Source organism: Vipera ursinii (assembly GCF_947247035.1).
Source record: "Vipera ursinii genome assembly, chromosome: 12".
In the NCBI taxonomy this organism is placed as follows: Eukaryota; Metazoa; Chordata; class Lepidosauria; order Squamata; family Viperidae; genus Vipera; species Vipera ursinii.
Genome location: NC_139525.1, coordinates 9,344,470 through 9,363,199, shown reverse-complemented (window position 1 = coordinate 9,363,199; position 18,730 = coordinate 9,344,470). Strand labels below are relative to the sequence as shown.

The 18,730-nt window shown below is 44.5% G+C and overlaps 3 protein-coding genes across 4 annotated transcripts; 1 reads left to right on the top strand and 2 right to left on the bottom strand.

The window, feature by feature from the left end:
• Nucleotides 1-1,072: 1,072 nt before the first annotated feature.
• Nucleotides 1,073-3,577, bottom strand: CMC4 (C-X9-C motif containing 4). Its single transcript, XM_083371834.1, has 2 exons — nt 2,774-3,577; nt 1,073-1,506 (listed from the first exon to the last, which is right to left on the bottom strand). Exons 1-2 carry the CDS (start codon nt 3,018-3,020, stop codon nt 1,337-1,339), a joined length of 417 nt encoding a protein of 138 aa, XP_083227960.1. The 5' UTR covers nt 3,021-3,577; the 3' UTR covers nt 1,073-1,336.
• Nucleotides 2,775-8,956, bottom strand: MTCP1 (mature T cell proliferation 1). 2 transcript variants are annotated; one of them, XM_083371833.1, is made up of 6 exons: nt 8,868-8,956; nt 4,854-5,032; nt 4,566-4,736; nt 4,397-4,448; nt 4,255-4,273; nt 2,775-2,841 (listed from the first exon to the last, which is right to left on the bottom strand). In XM_083371833.1, exons 2-4 carry the CDS (start codon nt 4,968-4,970, stop codon nt 4,401-4,403), a joined length of 336 nt encoding a protein of 111 aa, XP_083227959.1. In that variant the 5' UTR covers nt 4,971-5,032; nt 8,868-8,956; the 3' UTR covers nt 2,775-2,841; nt 4,255-4,273; nt 4,397-4,400. The 2 variants fall into 2 exon arrangements, with proteins under 2 accessions (XP_083227959.1, XP_083227958.1); XM_083371832.1 differs by lacking the exon at nt 8,868-8,956 and having other exon boundaries at nt 2,776-2,841; nt 4,854-5,668.
• Nucleotides 8,957-9,070: 114 nt separating this feature from the next.
• On the top strand, nt 9,071-17,888 carry BRCC3 (BRCA1/BRCA2-containing complex subunit 3). The gene is made up of 8 exons (XM_083371827.1): nt 9,071-9,332; nt 10,899-11,019; nt 11,378-11,464; nt 12,296-12,384; nt 13,408-13,463; nt 15,638-15,769; nt 16,641-16,684; nt 16,955-17,888. Exons 1-8 carry the CDS (start codon nt 9,228-9,230, stop codon nt 17,104-17,106), a joined length of 786 nt encoding a protein of 261 aa, XP_083227953.1. The 5' UTR covers nt 9,071-9,227; the 3' UTR covers nt 17,107-17,888.
• The last annotated feature ends 842 nt before the right edge of the window (nt 17,889-18,730 follow it).

Sequence of the window (18,730 nt, the reverse complement as noted above, 5' to 3'; positions counted from 1 at the left end):
TTGCAGACATAAAATATACATTTTGAGGATTTTGTGGTTTGACTTCGGCTACTGAAATGTCCTGCCCGTGACATTCATCGGATTTGAATAAGGGATTATCTCTGCAATTACTTGGACCGCTAATAACGATGCATTTCTCAGGGACCAAGACTTCACTCTTAAGATGAGAAACTTAACTTGGTCCTGTCTTCAGCATAATTCTGTCCAAGAAAAGCAATTCAAAATAAGCTAATTCTCTCGGGTCTTAAGTATTAAGATAACATGACCATGCCCTTGGATGGATTGTGTATTTATTGAATTGCAGCAGCTTGTTCCACCGGCTTTGCCAAAGCCCTCTTGTGGCGTACACAACATTGCATTTATTTTGCGACGGTTTCAACACTGGGGAGGCACAAGATACAGAACAGCAAGAGTTGTAAAGGGTGCTCAAAAATCCCTTGGGAAACATTTGACTAAGTCTAAATTGGGGGGGTGGGTTAGGGTGTGTGTGAAGAGGAAAGGGGTGCTACCCTTAAACATCCTTATTCCATTCGTAGAAATGGGATTTCATCTGCATAAATAGCAAAATGTTGAATTTTAAAAATAACACTTGCAACTCTGGCTTTCCACAAAGTGCCTATTGCTTTACAAATAGGGGAAGGAGGTCACACAGCACACAACGTAACTATCCCTGAAATCAGCTGCTTCTACCACAGCATTACATAAATCAATATTGTGCAATTGGATTTGACCGCTACTGAATCAAAGTCCAGAGAACTAGGTGGTTTTATCTTTTCCCAGTGAGAAAACTGGCACCTTCCGGTGACCTACTGACAAGCTAAAAAGCTGGCTTTACGGGCTTTAGTAGTTGCCAACCTGTTCCTGTTTAGCGGGAAAGGGCAACTTTTGAATAAAGCGAGAAACGACCGACTTGCATGAGCGTAAAGTCTTTGCGTTTCGACGAAGGACCCACTTAACCTACCACACGTAACAAAAAGATGGCCTGAAATTTGACGCCCAGCAAAACGGCTGGATTTCACCTTCCAGTGGAATATTGCTCTTCTGGACAAGAGAACAAAACGACACGGGACTATTCACAAATCAAGGTGTTCTACTCCAAATCTACTTTACAATAAGGCTACAGCAGTAACATCGTTTGGACAACCAAAGTGCTAGGAGCTCTACTCTTCGGCAGACGGGCTTGTCGTCGTCTTGGGTTTCCGTGGGCGTCTGGAAGAGGAGCTGGCTTGCGTTGTGGGAGCAGCTGTCCCATGCAAGAGAATAAATTGAGGTATAGCGCGGTAGCTACGAAGAACGGCAGGTAAGGCTACTCAGCCCTCCCAGACAAGGGGCTTCCTCAGGACTGCAGACTGTGAGATTGGTTGGGATCCGGTACCTGCTTCTCCCTCTCTCTTTCCTCCCCCTTAAAGCCTGAACAAGAGAGGGATATGCCCTTGGGATACTGGGCACAACACCGTCTCATCTCCTGGAAGACAGCTTCGCATCTAGACTCCAAGTATTTGTTTGCTGGAAGGAAAGAAAGACCTAATGGTGAATGGTCTGCAGGAGTGGAAGGTGGGCAGGCAGAATCCCCTAGGACAGTGGTGGCGAACCTATGGCACCGGTGCCAAAGGTGGCACGCAGAGCCCTCTCTGTGGGCACACGCGCCATCGCTCCAGTCCTAGGCCTTCAGCTGGGTTTTATAAAAACTTTCCGCCACCGTGTGCAAGAAGAAAAAAAAGGTTCAATCAATCAATTTAAAAAAAAAAGAATCTCGCAAAGTTGGAATTGATTGATTGAACTTTTTAGTCCCACCCAGTCTGCCGTTACCACCACAGCCATGCCCACCCAATGGCCCACGCCCACCCAAAGGGCCACACCCACCCGGCACCCGACGATACATAAGTGTCTTTTGGGTTGCAGTTTGGGCACTCGGCTTCTAAAAGGTTCGCCATCACTGCCCTAGGACCACAAAATGAACACACTCCACGCAATTTCCAACAGTCGTTCAGATCTCCAGCAGATGTCATCAAATTTGCAATTTTTCAACAAGGCAAGGAAACAAAACCCAGTTCATGACGACAGTAACTACGTTTAACATTAATGCATGCACGTTTAATGGAAATGAGATCAGGAAACTTGGGTTTCTTCAAATTTTAGCGATATCAATACTTGGTGTTACATGTCGGGCAGGAGGTTGGACTACAAGACCTCCAAGGCCCCTTCTAGCTTCTACGATTTTCGGTCCATATCTGGGATGAAGGCTTTAATTAAAGGCTACAATTTAAGCTGGCGCTCAAGAATTGCTCTCGGAGCACCAGAAACTCACACAAATATAAACCAGATCTGACATCTGTAGCATTTTGTTGTTCTGAAGAGCTTCAACGTTATTAAAACGCAGCGGGTTGTAAAGGAAAGAGTACAAAGTAGAAAAAACATGGCAAAAACTATTTCCTCTGCACAATTTAGGGTAAACGTGAATAGCTAAATTTGGAAGGAAACCTTGTTTACTCCAGAAGCAATTGCTTTCACCATCACCCCCTCAGCAAAGCAATAAAAAATGCACACGGGCTGCTGGGAAGTCATATGCAGTCTATGGATAGGGGTGCAATTTAAATCATTTCTGCTAGTAAGTATGAAGTTTAAAATTAGGCTTTTCTGTCCCCCCCCCTTTTATTATTATTTTGATTTCGTTGAAACTATATTTTCTAAAAATGCTTTGAAGGGCATGGAAACGGAATCTATTTTACTTAACAATAATTCAAATACTACAAAATCAAGAGAAGCCACTTACCTTGCAAACATTTCTGGATTTCACAGGCATGTTTCTTACAGGGGTCTTTTGCAGCCATGATCAGGGAACTAGTGCAAAATTCAGAAAGGAAAATATTTATCCTGGCAAACTGGAGGGTCAACGTTCCTAAGGCCCTATCTAAAAAAAAAAAAACAACTTCATTTCTCCTCCCACCCATCACCCATCTGTAATTTGGTAATAGAGGACCCAGCCAGGCAAGGGGTTTCTTAACCCTCTTTAAGTCCATTTTCTTGCTCCTGAAAAGGGTTACCTGCCAATCTCCCACGTGTCACAGAGAGAGAGCTGGCAGAGTCCAGGTGAGTTCTGCCTTCCCCAAAGCTTGCCAAGCCAGAGACAACATAGAACGGAGGCAGTTCTAAGAGAATTACAATGCGCTTAAACCCAGCTTGCCAAAATAAGATCTGATGGATTCATGCAAGAAAACCAAAAAATCACCATCACAGTAAATAGCTTCGTATCATAGATTAAGTCGTAATCGGACTTTGTTAGCTTAGTGTGATAAATAAACCCAGCCAGAGAAAGATGATCTCTCCTGAATAGATCCTGGGATTTATCAACCGCTAAGCTGCAAGTTCCGTTTCTAAATTTTGGAACGACGCTTTGGAAAGGCACATTGGCACCACAGACAGCCTTCCCTTATTACAAACACCATTAAACAAACTTGTTGGATAACATGCGCTCAAAGGATGAAAACTAAAAGATTGCATGCGTTGAAGAAATGATGCCGCCTGAGTGGAACTTGAATGATAGTTCCTTGTTCATGAGAGGAAGGAAGGAAGGAAGGAAGGAAGGAAGGAAGGAAGGAAGGAAGGAAGGAAGGAAGGAAGGAAGGAAGGAAGGAAGGAAGGAAAGGGAAGGGAAGGGAAGGGAAGGGAAGGGAAGGGAAGGGAGGAAGACATTTTGAAAACTAAATTCTCCCCTCTGAGTCACTGGTCTCGTAAAAACATGTCGGGAACAGTGTAACCCCTGGTGATGCTGCCAGAAATTAATAAGATGAAAAACCAAACACACAACATCCTTGGTCGGTAAAAGAACAGCGTATTTTTCAAGGCGGTTCATTCAAAGAAGAAGCTAAGACCTGCTTTACTGGATCAAGCCCAGGGTCCATGGGGCCCAGCCATCCATTTTGACCTTCCCCTTGCCCCCCCCACCACCACCACCAGGCTTCTGGAAGCTTTGCAAGCAGGAGGGCCGAGACCATTGCCATTGCTTGTTACTCCGCTCTTAACCGTGGTATTCTGACCGGCTTTCCAGCAGGGGAGGGGCAGGCCCAGTCTGCCTACCTAAAACTGCCCCTTCGCTTTCAAGTGGCCCATGAGACTCTTCTCTCGACTGCCTGTCCTAAGCTTTTGAGTGATGCTGCTCTGGGTGGTTAAGAGAGTTGCACGCCATGGTCTGCCTCAGGGGCAGCGGCATGTTCCGAGTGCTAGGAGTTAACACATAAAAAACAAACAGGACACCATCCTACAGTTGCAGCTCCTGAAAGACAAAAAAAAAGGCACGAAAGAAACCACCGTGAGTAAAAGAACGCGGAAACTAAAGAATACGAACGCAAGGGAGGTTTGGGGGGGGGGGAGAAGACCAGAAGAGGGAGAAGCTCACCAGATTAATTGCTCGTCAGGAGTTTCAACAGCAGCTCTTCCACTCCCATGATCTGCAAGGACCCAAAGAGGCGTCTATTGTAGCCCAGCCAAGGGACGATCAGGGGGAACTAGAGTTCCACCAATTCTCCCCTGGGCGAGGCTTAGTTAGTTTGCTGAAGGCAACCTACTATTAGGTGGTGTTCGATGCCCCAGATGCGAGAGTTACTATCCCGGTACTGCAGCCCCTCCGAGAGCTGCCACATGTGGGGCAGCTGAGAAGCAGGAAGGCGGCTGGGGCGGACGGCTTCACCCAGGGGGACTGGGATTCTTCTGACCCGGGCTTTCAGCGTCCCTCCTTCCTAAAGGAAGGAGAAGCACAAAACGCAGTCACGACAAAGCTCAAGCCAAAATCAGTCTAACCAACCTGGGCCGGGAAGCCAGGAGAGAGAGAGAAGAAAAAAAAAAAGGGCGCTTACCTCTTCTGGCGCCACCAGCCATGTTGCTTGGTTCTCATCGCAGTAGACACCCATCCGTCGCACCCAGAGGCGGACAGGTGGGACCTGGGCGTCGCCACCTCCCTCACATTCCTCCATGCCCTGATATTGGCTAGGAAGGCCCGCCCTGGGTTCCCATGTCTACACGTCCACCTTTACCTCTGAGCAAAGATACGCAATTGTTAGTCTTGCAAAGAAGCGGCGCCGGGAGGAAGGGAGGGCCAGGTTGCATGCAGTGTCCTAGCACCGTGAAGACCATGTTAAAAAAAAGGGGGGGCGGGGGCGGGGGGAAGAGTTTAAGAAATGTCACTGTCCCTTTGGAGAGATAAAAGTGGAAAGGTCTTTCAAGAAGAAAAGTGCGGTCGGTCATGGCATGATCTACCAGTAGCTTTGATCCAACAGTTAGGACCAAGCCAGTCTTTCTCAACCACGGCAGCTTTAGGAGGCGTGGACTTCAAATCCCAGAATTCTCCAGCCAGCTGGGAATTGAAGTCCACCCATCTTAAAAGTTGCTGAGGGTGAAAAACACTAATCCAAGTGAGTCTGCAATCTGGCTGTGGCCTCGTGGGCGCTTCGTACTTTATCTCCTCGTTGATATTATCCCAGTTTGCCTTCCCGTTCTTTTTCTCTCTTTCTTTCAGCTGATCTCGCCACAACCATGTTAGACCATTTTGGGAGGAGAAAACAAAATAAATCTACAAAAATCTGAAATCAAGAATAGGGTACCACTGGTGATTTGGGGGGGCATTATGTTCCCTGCTGCTGTTACTTGAAATGCTTTTAAGTGCTGAGTAAAGTAAGGTAAAGGTAAAAGGTAAAGGTTCCCCCACACGTGCGTGCTAGTCGTTTCCGACTCTAGGGGCCGGTGCTCATCTCCGTTTCAAAGCCGAAGAGCCAACACTTGTCCGAGGACGTCTCCATGGTCATGTGGCCGGCATGACTGGACGCCAAAGGCGCACGGAACGCTGTTACCTTCCCACCGGAGTGGTCCCTATTTTTCTACTTGCATTTTTACGTGCTTTCGAACTGCTAGGTTGGCAGAAGCTGGGACGAGTAACAGGCACTCGCTGTTACGCGACACTTGGGATTCGACCCGGCAAACTGCCGACCTTCTGATCGACAAGCTCAGCGTCCTAACCCACTGAGCCACCACATCCCTGCTGAGTAAAGTAGACATATGAAATAGCAGGAAGGACAAAATCTCTCTCAAAAGACACATTATTTTGCCTCTTTGGGGTCAAACTGAATTGCTAAAGAGTTGGCAAAGCACAGCAACATGAAAATTATTTAGTATCCCCATTGCATTAGTTGCATTGGTGTCCCATAGATCTTACAGTATAAGGACAAACGAATTTAGCTCTTCTTTTTGGCAAAAAAAACCCCAACAACAACGAAAACCACAAGACGCAAAACAAGCATAACGTACTTTTAAGTGAAATTCTTTTTAGCATTTTGCTTTCATATGCAGGACAAAGCAGGAAACAAAAATTCAGTAGTATAAGCAAAGGGGTGAAAATGTTGGGAAAGGAATACATATTTCTAGTATTATTTTTTTTAATCTAGCAAACTAGTGTTGCACTGAGTGGCTGAAAAATAAGGGTGTTCTAAGCTGCCAGGAAGAAGAAACACACATCAAAACTCCTTGGGTAGCAACAGAAAAGAAAGCTGTGTGGTTATCCACTTCGGTGGCAAACTTTTGAAAGACCATTTTGCATTTAATCCCTGCAAAGAAATGCCGAGAAGGCCTAACAAAGTACAAGCTGTTCCTATGAGCTTAAAAATTCCTCCACAACCTCTTGGGCTCAAATGACTAAATATGCCGAATGTAACAAAAGCTGCTCAAATTACACAATTAAGGGCAAAATCCACACTATTGTGTGGAATTTCCCCCAAGAAACATGTACTCCATATAAGACACCCCTCCCCTTCTCTCACACATGCGTATACACACACACACACACCGGTGCAGCAATGTTGGGGCTGCAGAGTCAACATTCAAAAGGCCAATAAAATAAAAAATGCTCATGGTTCTATTCTGGCAGCACTCGGTGTCCTAACTCTCACCATGGAGCTATATTTGAGAGTGACTCAGAGAGGAGAATTTTGCCTACGTTTTGTTTGAAGAAATAAAACTTTCCCAAACTGCACCTTTGGGCCCTTTCAAAAAAAGTCTCCTGTCCACCCGGTAAGAATCAGAGCATTATGCTTGCATCGCTGCAACAGCCCCCTCACATTCCATTCGTACAATTAATTCTGACGTCGGCCATTTGCTTAAAAAAAAAAGAACATTGAAGACTAATGCTGAAGTCTGTTAGACTCCCGGTTTGTGCACAGCAGTAAGAAAATATAACCAGAGGGGTAGCTGTGCTGCACAATCTGGTGATGAACTTTTTTGTAATACCACCTCCAGATCTGGAGACAGCAGCTCATTCCCACACTTCCCTCCCCCCCCCCCCGTTTTCTTCTGAACTGCTGAATTTGACTTGTTATGGAACACAAGACAGACGGCTCAGCGTACAGAGGATAGCAGAACTGAGTCAAAAGATAGATCTGTCATAACCAGCATTATTAAGCCATGAATCATGGCTGCAACATGCAGGCTTTGCAAGCCTCTTGTGACCATGATTTGTCTGTTTCCAAGTAGTTGTACTGAAATTCAGCTATAGCATGCCAAGATTCCTGCAGTCTGCTAAACATTTATCTGAGACTGCTTACTACTTTTTCTTGTCATCAGTGAGAATTTGAAAAAAAGAGCAACGGAAATTACCAATAGAAGATATCATTACAAGGAAAAGAACAAGACAGAGATGGAACACAGCGGAAGAAGTCAACAACTCCAAACTGCACCAAAAGGTGGAGACTGTAGCTCCTATATGCTATTACATTTTATAAAGTCAATTCTAAGCAATGGTGGGTTATTTTTCTTTGTAGCCCTCTTTCCTGTTTTTTGCAGTTCTGCAAAATTGGTATCCATTTGTGCAGTATTCCAGAATTCCTATTCCTTGTCCTGATTTCCTTGAGTCTGGGACAAGACAAGAGCTCACTTTCTGCATAATGACCTACGGAGGCAACCCGCAATTGCAATTCCATTTGGATTTTGGAAGCCTAGAGGAAGAAGGACCCACACTTTCCCACAATTTTAATAGAAGCCTTGCAGCCAAAATCTTTCCCATCAACGTATCCCCCCCTCCCGAAGATGATGCTATACCCGCTGGGGATGGTTTCCAGTTTATCACATTCCAATAAAGAGAGACAAGGGGAAGGCAGACTTAGCTGGTCCAGCAGCAATCTAGGGACTGCAGTGTGTCACATTCACACACTGACATCCAGCTAGTTCAAGGCCCAGCAACTGTATACCACCACCCCCCACCCCACTTGCTAGTTAGTGTTTGACCGTAGTTGGATTTCTTTCGTGTGTGTGTGTGTGTGTGACTTAGCATTCTGACCAAACCCAGATACTTGCATTAGTTTCAAGCTGAACATACTGCAAACCTGGAAAGCAGGTATGTCCACTAGTTGGGAGCCAGTGTGTCATGTGAAACCAGCCATAGGGGGGGGGGGTTCCCTGACTTAGGTCACCCTCGCCTCTTTCTGCAGGTCCTGGCTCCTTGCCCCAGAGTAAAATCAGACACACCCCCAAGGTGTGTGTGTGTATGTATGTATGTATGTATGTATGTATGTATGTATATGTGCACACACACACATATACACACTGAAGCCCCCATCAGGCAGAAACTCAACAGGTTCGACCTTCCCTATCAGAGAAGGCGCCCTGCCTGTTGAACTGCCGCCTGCCACCGTAGCCTGGGAGAGCTTCCCTCGACCCGGGGGGCTTCGTCCTCTCCGCTGCCCCCCCCCCAAGACCAGCCCGGGGGCGTCGCCACAGCCACGCACAGCCCAGCCCTCTTTCCCACCCAGAGGCTGAACCAACTGCCTGCCTGCCTTCCCGGGCACAGACCGACCCTTCGCCAGCCACACGCACACACACAAACACACCCAACACAACCCCTTCCCGGCTGAAGGGTGAGCAAAGCAGGTGGGGCGGCCGCGTCTCCCTCGCCCCACGGCCGGACGCACACAGCTCGGGCTGCCCGACTCCCCCGCCCCCCGGCCGGAACCGACCTGGTGGTGCAGCGGCGCCGGCGGAACCCACGAGCGCTTCAGCCGAGGCTCGGCCGGGCGCTTCCGCCGGGACGGACCGGAAGTCGGCGTTGTCCGGGCAACGCGGGCCTAGGCGGAAGGGCTGCCGCACTCGAGCGCAGCGCGCCGGGCCAGGCCGATGAACGGCTCCGCCGCTGGCCCGCCTCTCCTCCCGCCTTGACGGTCGCAGTCGGAGGAGGAGCGAAGCCGGCCGGGATGGCGGTGCAGGCGGCGCACTTGGAGGCGGACGCCTTCCTGGTCTGCTTGAACCACGCGCTGAGCACCGAGAAGGAGGAAGTCATGGGGCTCTGCATCGGGGAGGTACGGCCGCGGGGTCGGGCAGCCCGAGCGGAGGGGGAGGCGGTTCTTCCCGCGCCGCCACGGGAGCCGGGAGGCAAGCAGAGGCGCAGAAGAGGACGGGCGACGGGCTCGCCCGGCCGGGGCCGCGCGGGGCGGGGGCGAAGCCGGCCTTGGCCCGGATCTGGCGCCGAGAGGGAAGCCGACGTTTCTGGAGTTGCTTGCTCTTTAGTGCTTTGATTATTGTGTTTTATCCCGCCTTTAATTTATTTTATTTATTTTATTTATTTTATTAGATTTATATACCGCCCTTTCCCGAAGGACTCAGGGCGGTTTACAGGGCATTTTAAAATCATAATCATGTTTAATTATAGGGTATTTATTAAATAATATCGAATGTGTAATCTACTAGGTATTTTAAGTATTAAAATAATGTTATACGTTTATATAACGTCGACTTATATACACATACACGCACACACACATACATATGTATATGTACACACACATGCACGTATACATACATATATACATATACATATATACATATATATAAATACACACACACAGTGCTTTTTTTGTAAAAAAAAAAAAGTGCTGGAACTCACATCCTTGCCTACCCTACAAGGTTTCATCCAAAAAAGGTGCCGGAACTCCTTTCTGAGCGTTCTATGAGAAAAAAAGCCCTGTGTATACACACACACACACACACACACACACACACATACATTTTTATGCACTTCTCCTATACTCCCCATAACAACCTTTACTTCCAGTCTCCCAAGGCTAGGCACCACAGCATCCCTTTCTGGCTATATTGTATAGGGAAGGCCAGATTATATGACTGGTCTCTAATCATACTCTAAACTGTCTATCTGCACCATTACTTTTGCGAAAAAAGGAGAGTGGTGCCTAGGACAACAGTTTCCATGTGTTGCCAGTGCAATTATATGCACTGCAATTATTCCGTCCACAGTCGAGCCCAAAATTTCTGTTGCTTAGTCAAACATTTGTTAAGTGAATTGTGTCCCATTTTACGACCTTTCCTGCCACACTTGTTAAGTGAATCGCTGCAGTTGTTAAATTAGTGACACAGGTGTTCAGTGAATCTGGCTTCCCCATTCGCTTTGCTTGTCAGAAGGTTGCAAAAGGGGATCACACACGATCCTGAGACACTGCAACAGTCATAAATGTGAGTCGGTTGCCAAGCTCCTGAATTTCATCACATGGCCATGGGGATGCTGCAATGATTGTAAGGGGGGGGGAGAGAAATGGTCATAAGTCACTCTTTTCAGTGCCATTGTAACTTTGAACGGTGACTAAACAAACTTGTAAATTGACTGCATGTACCCACAAACTGAACAGAGTAGCTGCTCTAAGCTTGTGCAATGCATAACTGCAGGGACATGTCAGCATTTTTAAAAAGTCACAGAGAGGTGAGATGGAGGCAGATAAGGTGATAGCTTATAGGGATCTCTTTACAGTAACTTGATGCAGAGGCTTAGTGTATCATGCAGATAGCAACGGTGAAATGTATCTTGTGTTGTATTGCCTGTCCATGATTTATTTTTCCTTCTTTGTTATCCTCAGGTTGATACAAGCCGAATTGTCCACATTCACTCTGTGATCATTCTGCGTAGGTCAGATAAAAGAAAAGATCGCGTGGAGATTTCTCCTGAGCAGCTCTCAGCTGCTTCAACAGAAGCAGAGATATCTTTTTACCAAATTTATAGATTAATGGTTGTTTCAAAGCAGATATATATATATTTGCAATCTAGAAAAGAGACTTCCAGATAGGTAGCTTTAATTAATTTCCTTTTCTGTACTGCAAGAGGAGTTTACACTGAAGTGTGTTTACTTTGATTATTATCAGTATTTGTTCCTAATGACTTTCCTTGCTTGTTTAAATGTGAGAAAAGCTTTATTGCAGGGATTTATTAAATTACTGTTTTGATGAGGCTGCAAAGAAATGTGATTTGGAGCTGTTGAACCGCAGTATAAAAAAATAGGCTTACTGTCGTACATATTTTTTTCTGGTAGTTTTTTTGAAAACCCTTAACTAACACACAGATTGGCTGAATTAACAGGACGGCCCATGAGAGTTGTAGGCTGGTACCACTCTCATCCTCACATAACAGTGTGGCCATCACATGTAGGTAAGACACTCTGTCCTGTAGGACTAAGGTTCTCAAACTGAGTAGGTAACCATTTTTCAGAAGGGTAAGATCGGACGCTTGAAATTATGTTCTTTCCCCCTCTTTCCCAAGACTATTTGAATGAGTAAAATGTTCTAGTGAGAGCCTTTGCTGATTTGGATAAGATTTGAAAGGAGTCACTTAAGCTGTTCTTTATGCTGTACTTGATAATTAGCTCTAATTAAATTAGCTGTACTTGGCTGGCAGAAAAAAATGCTGGCAGTTGGGACTGAATGTTTGACCTTCTGCTAAGCTGTGGCTCTCTGTCCAACCTGATTTGAGAAGACTGAAGTACAGAAATATTTCAGCGAAGCTAAACTGTGTGTAACTCTTCTACGGTAATATGCATGTGTTGATCCAGCACTGATTCTCACGTGTAGCAAAATAGTAGTGTATTTTCACCTATTTGGAAAGTTTACTTTATGGAACCCTTATCTAGAATTGATTGTATTGTCTTTTGGGAAGTGAGGAATATAACTGCTTTAAATGCACTTGGAATCAAGTGTTTTTCAAGATAATTGAGGCTAGGATTGCAAGCAGACAAGCAACTGATTTCTAGGACTCTGTCGGTACAGTCCTCTTGCTTTCACTAGTAGCTTTTAATGCTCCCCTTGATTTTGACTTTCAAAAGTCCTCTATTTGAATAGCGTCTTTCCTGAAGCTTTCTGCTGTTTCTGGAAAAAAGGAACATTTCTTTGACTCGATCATCTGGGTGCTGATAGTCCCCTGACTGCCATTTCTGTGCAGGAGAGATGTTTGAAATCTCATACCTTTGTTGTTGATTTTCTACAGATGTGCGCACACAAGCAATGTATCAGATGATGGACCAAGGTTTTGTGGGGCTCATCTTCTCTTGTTTCATTGAAGATAAAAATACAAAGGTAAATAGAACACAAATAAATGGCATGTGGTCCTCTGATGGGACAGGTATTTTGTTATCTGACCTCATTCTGGAATAAGTGTTTTGCTCTGTTTCTAGTCAGCCTAGCCAGAAGCTGTTAAAATGTAATGACACTCCTGTACTTTTTATTTCAGCATGATTTGCGAGAGGATTGCTTTTAAAATTGGGTTAAAAAGTAGATCCTCTGGATATTTATTTTTCTTTCCATGCATGATGTTGCCATCCTGATATGTAAATTGGGTGGGTCAGTGACTCAGTACAAAATTATAAAGTTTAAAAAGTACATGAGCTCAGCTAAACAGGATGGTAACTTTGCAACAATCTGTTCAACTGTCTGGCTTTTTTTCCCACCTCAAAGCATATGTCTAGATATCCAGGGTTCCTAGAAAAAAACAAAATTGCTTGTGTAATTTAGCTGTGGATTTCAAAAATGATTGATAAATCATGGAAGACACTATAAAGATGCCTTGAGATAAGATAATGTTTCCTCAGGTGAATCTCTTGAATACTTCGTTGAAGGTTGAAATTAATGTCTCTGAGCTTCACTGTGCCCATGGATGAAATTGGTGAACGCTGATGAAAGTTTGTCCGTGAATTTAATCTGTTTCTAGCAGATACAACTGAACATTAGGAAAGAAACAAATGACAGGAGACCTTTGGTTCAAACTAAACAGAGTGTGGAATATGTGGTCACATCTCAACTATCTGGTTTCATTCTGGCTAGAAAGCAGCGAGATGAATATCTGATCAGAGTGCAGATTGAGTATTATGACACTAAACTTTTATTTGATAATAACGTGTCCCTCAACAATTTTTCCTCCTCGTACTCCCAGAAAATAATTTTTGTCAGTAGTGGGAAACTGGATTGGGTGGATTTGAAGCAAGCATCTACACTGTTTGTATGGGGGGGGGGGCGAGAATGTGTGTGTGTGTGTGTGTGTGTGGAGAGACTCACTAACATAACTTCACACCATCAACTATTATTATCTTTCATTTGACACAGACCGGCCGGGTCTTGTATACCTGTTTCCAGTCCATTCAAGCCCAGAAGAGCTCTGAGTAAGGATTTTGCTGAATGTCAGTTCAGCAAACTTAAAACTTCTCTCACACTTTTCTTCCAATTTCAGTTTTAGTCATTCTCTCCAGTGTATGTAATTGTGTTGTCTCTATAGTAAACTATGTGAAAAGAAAAGAAATCTCATACGCTTTACCTAAAAGATGTTCTTTACAATGTTCTACTTTGCCAGTTACTGATCACCTTTATTCAATTCCTTGTGTGTACGATCACACTTGGCCAATAAAGAATTCTATTCTGTTCAGTTCTGTCCTAATCTTCATTTCTCTATTCTACTCTACTCTACTCTACTCTACTCTACTCTACTCTACTCTACTCTACTCTACTCTACTCTACTCTACTCTACTCTACTCTATTCTTCATTTCTCCTAATTTTATTCTATTCTATTCTGTTCTGTTCTGTTCTATTCTATTCTATTCTATTCTATTCTTATTCTATTCTGTTTTGTTCTATTCTATTCTGTTTTGTTCTATTCTATTCTGTTTTGTTCTGTTCTATTCTACTCTACTCTACTCTACTCTATTCTATTCTATTTTATTTCCTGTTTCTGTTATTCTATCTATTCTATTCTATTCTATTCTATTCTATTCTATTCTATTCTATTCTATTCTATTCTATTCTATTCTATTCTATTCCTAATTCTATATTCTATATTCTATATTCTATTCTACTCTGTTCTGTTCTATTCTGTTCTGTTCTGTTCTGTTCTATTCTATTCCTATTCCACTCTACTCTACTCTATTTCCTGTTTCTGTTATTCTATTCTATTCTATTCTATTCTATTCTATTCTATTTCCTGTTTCTGTTATTCTATTCTGTTCTGTTCTGTTCTGTTCTATTCTATTCCTATTCCACTCTACTCTACTCTACTCTATTCCCTGTTTCTGTTATTCTATTCTATTCTACTCTACTCTACTCTACTCTACTCTACTCTACTCTACTCTATTCTATTCTATTTTATTCCGTATACCGTATACCGTGTTCTGTTCTATTCTATTCCATATACCATATACCGTGTTCTACTCTACTCTACTCTACTCTACTCTACTCTACTCTACTCTATACTATACCATATACCATATACCATATACCATATACCGTGTTCTGTTCTATTCTATTCTGTATTCTATCTGTCTCTGTGACAGCTGTTTTGCCCCACATTTTATATTATGAAGCAGAGTTGTAAAACAGTTGCAGTAAGATGATCTATTGTGCACACATACACAGACACATGGAATAAGTATCTTTTACTGACTTTGATAACTGTTTAAGATGCCTCCCTTTCTATAGAACTATATATTGCCTTGAAGGGAGGATAGAAACAGGGCACATTGGTGCACCTTTTTTCTTTTTTCTTTGAATTGTTTGGTGAAGAGGAAGTCTCTGGCAGAGGGTTGAGGGAGGGGAAAAGAAAGAGAGAGGGGAAAACAACAAAAGAAACGCAGAGGACAGAGGAGAAATGTAGCCCTAAGTGGACACCAGGAGAACGGAAAGCTGGGATGAAAGAAGGACATTGTGGGTCAGAGACTTTAAGATTTGCACTCTGGCTGTAAAAGACCAAATACAACACCGATGGGAGGAGAAAAGGAGAAAAATGCAAAGTCAGAAACAGTTCCTGTTTATACAAACCATGGAAGAGACGCATTAGCTTAATAAGGAGCAGAATATTATTCTATTAGCTGAGCTGAAGGAGGGCCCAGCTTTTTGGCTCCCTCATTTCAACAAGGTGCAGCCCTCAGTGGGATAATCACGAACGTGCTATGTACTCACGTTCCCGCTAACAACGGTTAACAAAACATGGTTTCTGACAGTTGTTGAGCGTCGAAAAGAAAATCTCGTCTATAACAAAGCAGACAGGCCTCTACATTCGCATAGGCCAGGGGTAGGCAGCCTCGACTCTTTTATGACTCGTGGACTTCAACTCCCAGAATTCCTGAGCCAGCACAGAGGTTGCCTACCCCTGGCATAGGCAGTGCGTATGCAGAAGTAGGACACCTTCTTCCATCTGAGTCTCCTCTACCAAGCTCTTGCCCAGGACCAGCAAATAGGAAAAGACAGTTACCCAAATGGCCTTTAGAAAGCATATAGTATTGCCCCCCCCACACACACACACACTGAATTGTGTTTGTGTGATGCGTACACATTTTCCTCTCTTAGGTACGAAAGGATTGAAATCCCTATCCACGTCGTCCCTCACAATACCATTGGGAAGGTTTGCCTTGAATCGGCTGTGGAACTGCCAAAAATCTTGTGTCAGGAGGAGCAGGATGCGTATAGGAAAATCCACAGGTGAGGTGAAATCCAGCTTCCTTGTTTGTGTAGGGCGGTTCTCAGTCACCCAGGTTGTGGTTGTCCCCAAAAGGTGCTTTTTTCAAGAGGCACACTGGGCTTTCTTGGTTTTCCCTTGGAAGACGTTTCACTTCTCATCCGAAAAGCTGCTTCAGTTCTTGTCTTCAGAACTGAAGAAGAAGCTTCTTGAATGAGAAGCAAAACGTCATAGATAGATAGATAGATAGATAGATAGATAGATAGATAGATAGATAGATAGATAGATGATAGATAGATAGATAGATAGATAGATAGATAGATAGATAGATAGATAGATAGGGTCCATTTGCATCTTGAAAAAGCACCTTTGGGACAGCTTCGTTTTCCCCTTTCCTTTTTAAATCACCTGGGCAGGGTGGATAGTCTACACCAGGGGTGGGAAACCTTGGCTCTTTTATGACCCGTGGACTTCAGCTCCCAGAATTCCTGAGCCAGCACGGCTCAGCTTGGAAACCTCTCCCTTTCCCCTCAGCGTGGCTGGCTCAGGAACTCTGGGAGTTGAAGTCCACGAGTCATAAAAAGAGCTGAGGTTGCCTACCCCTGAACTAGGCCAGAAGGTAGGAAGACTTTAGACTCATTTTATCTGTCTCTTCTCTCTCTCTCTCTCTCTCTCTCTCTCTCTCTCTCTCTCTCTCTCTCTCTCTCTCTCTCTCTCTCTCTCTCTCTCTCTCTCTCTCTCTCTCTCTCTCTCTCTCTCTCTCTCTTCCTTTCCCTTTCCCTCCTTCTCCCTTACAAGTCCCTTCTAATTAGGCTGAAAACATAGCTGTGATTTTTGAGGATTGCTGTCAGTGTTTCAGTCATGCAGTTGTATCTTTTCTCTTCCCTTGTTTAGCCTCACCCATCTGGATTCCATAACCAAGATTCACAATGGCTCAGGTATGGTTTTCCACCTGCCCAGAGGTTTTTTTTGGGGGGGGGGGAGGGTTGTGCTGCTTCTCAAGACTCAAAGAGAAGCAATTGGGCTTCCAGGTCCTTAAACATCTGTCAGCTGTTTACGGTGTAACTAGTGAGGAGGAGCTAACAGTATTTAATACCAAGAGGTGGCATGGTCCATATTGAATGGGGCTGAAAGTTCCACAGGCCTATCTTTTGACACTCCTACATGTTCAAAGCTGCTCCCCCACACACACCTTCTTTCCTTGCCAGTCTTCACGAAGAACCTCTGCAGCCAGATGTCGGCCATCAGCGGTCCCTTGCTGCAGTGGCTGGAGGACCGTTTGGAGCAGAACAAGCAACGGATGCACGAACTGCAGAGGGAGAAAGAAGAGCTCTTAGAGGAACTCGCTGCCTTGGAGTGAAGAAGGCAAAGGCTTCAGCCCCATCCTGTCTTGCTGCTGCTTCTCCTGTCCTTTCCTTCCATCTTGACTGCTAGAGAACGCCAAGGCCCCTCTGCTCAATGGCATCCCAGGGCAGTGAGGATTCTGTTGAGCAGGACAGCAGATACCGCAGAAGAAGGAAGGAAAAAAAAACTTTTTTTTTTACATGGTGGACTTCATTTCCCCTCCCCTTTCTTTAACATAACAGGTCTTGAAGTTGTCAAGGTCAGAGAATATAAGCACAGCAGCCATTGTCCTTATTGCATTTGGTAGCAACTAATTCTTGATTTATCTCGGGATGCACCGTTCTGGTGAGTCTTCGGAGACACGCGTTCATTCTTTTGCCTCGTTCTTGTTTCTATCATGTTTCTGTCTGCAGATCAAGGATTTTGCACGTCTTTCTCTTTTCAAATGGAATAGTCAAACAATTCGATTCCTTCTGAATGTTGTCCCCTTGCAGCTCCATTCCATATAAAGGAGAGAAAAAAGGCAAAAAAATGCAGGCGAGTCAGTGAATCTAACTGACTTTGTAACCCAAGTTTCATTTTTAATAAACCTTTGAAAACCTCAACTGGACAAAACCATGCTAGATTTTCTTTCCAGGACATTCTATAATTGGAAGATCTCAAGGGAGCAAAATGAGTTGATTATGAGAAAAAACTTTACAGTTTTCAGACGGAAAGGGAAAAAGTGAAGAATCTGTATAGTCAAAACTGCTCAATCTGTTTGTTGCTAGTATCCAATAAAGGTAAAGGTAAAGGTTCCCCTGCACATGTGTGCTAGTCGTTTCCAAATCTAGGGTGCGATGCTCCGTTTCAAAGCCGAAGAGCCAGCGCTTGTCCGAGGACGTCTCCGTGGTCATGTGGCCGGCATGACTAGACGCCAAAGGCGCACGGAACGCTGTTACCTTCCCACCGTTGTGGTCCCTATTTTTCTACTTGCATTTTTAACGTGCTTTCGAACTGCTAGGTTGGCAGAAGCTGGGACGAGTAACAGGCGCTCACTCTGCTACGCGGCACTCGGGATTCGACCCGCCAAACTGCCGACCTGATCGACAAGCTCAGCGTCCTAACCCAGCAGTGTACAAATAACCTTTTTTTCAGTCTTCCGCTAGTTTCCGCCTGCAATATCTGGAGATGGTGTTACCATGCCACATGGCTTGATTCCATCTCTATACATCTCTTTCAGGGTCTCTCAGCTAAACTATCTTAATATATTTTATACTGTACCTGGCAAAAATCAATACTGCACCCATGTGACTCTTCCTTTTAATTGAAGTGATTAAACAAATCAGAAAGACCCCTGTCCTTGGCTTGTGTAAGGTTTAAACTGGGATCCCTTGTTTTTTCCCTTAGCAAGCCAAAATTGAGAGTACAGACAAACCATGCGCTGAAAACCTTATTAGAACAATAGGATCAATTAATCTTGTTTGGCCATAATGCTATGGACGGAGAGAAACCCCGCGTATTAGGTTTATGGGCCCCGACAAGAAACAAAAATGAGTTTATAACATCTGAATTGGTGCATTGGTAGTCACTTGGTGGGATTAGTGTTGGCCACTAGACAAATGCTGCTATTCTGATCAATGCACGGACGTTGACCGGGT

Excerpts from the sequence above, each read along its gene's own strand:
- CMC4 (XM_083371834.1), bottom strand. The coding sequence starts at position 3,020 with ATGGACTTAAAGAGGGTTAAGAAACCCCTTGCCTGGCTGGGTCCTCTA. Across the intron at positions 1,507-2,773 it reads AATCCAGAAATGTTTGCAAG|CAAACAAATACTTGGAGTCT; the intron begins GTAAGTGGCTTC and ends CTTTCCTTCCAG.
- MTCP1 (XM_083371833.1), bottom strand. The coding sequence starts at position 4,970 with ATGGAGGAATGTGAGGGAGGTGGCGACGCCCAGGTCCCACCTGTCCGC. Across the intron at positions 4,737-4,853 it reads GGCTGGTGGCGCCAGAAGAG|GAAGGAGGGACGCTGAAAGC; the intron begins GTAAGCGCCCTT and ends TCCTTCCTTTAG. Across the intron at positions 4,449-4,565 it reads GCATCGAACACCACCTAATA|ATCATGGGAGTGGAAGAGCT; the intron begins GTAGGTTGCCTT and ends GGGTCCTTGCAG.
- BRCC3 (XM_083371827.1), top strand. The coding sequence starts at position 9,228 with ATGGCGGTGCAGGCGGCGCACTTGGAGGCGGACGCCTTCCTGGTCTGC. Across the intron at positions 9,333-10,898 it reads TGGGGCTCTGCATCGGGGAG|GTTGATACAAGCCGAATTGT; the intron begins GTACGGCCGCGG and ends TGTTATCCTCAG. Across the intron at positions 15,770-16,640 it reads GCGTATAGGAAAATCCACAG|CCTCACCCATCTGGATTCCA; the intron begins GTGAGGTGAAAT and ends TCCCTTGTTTAG.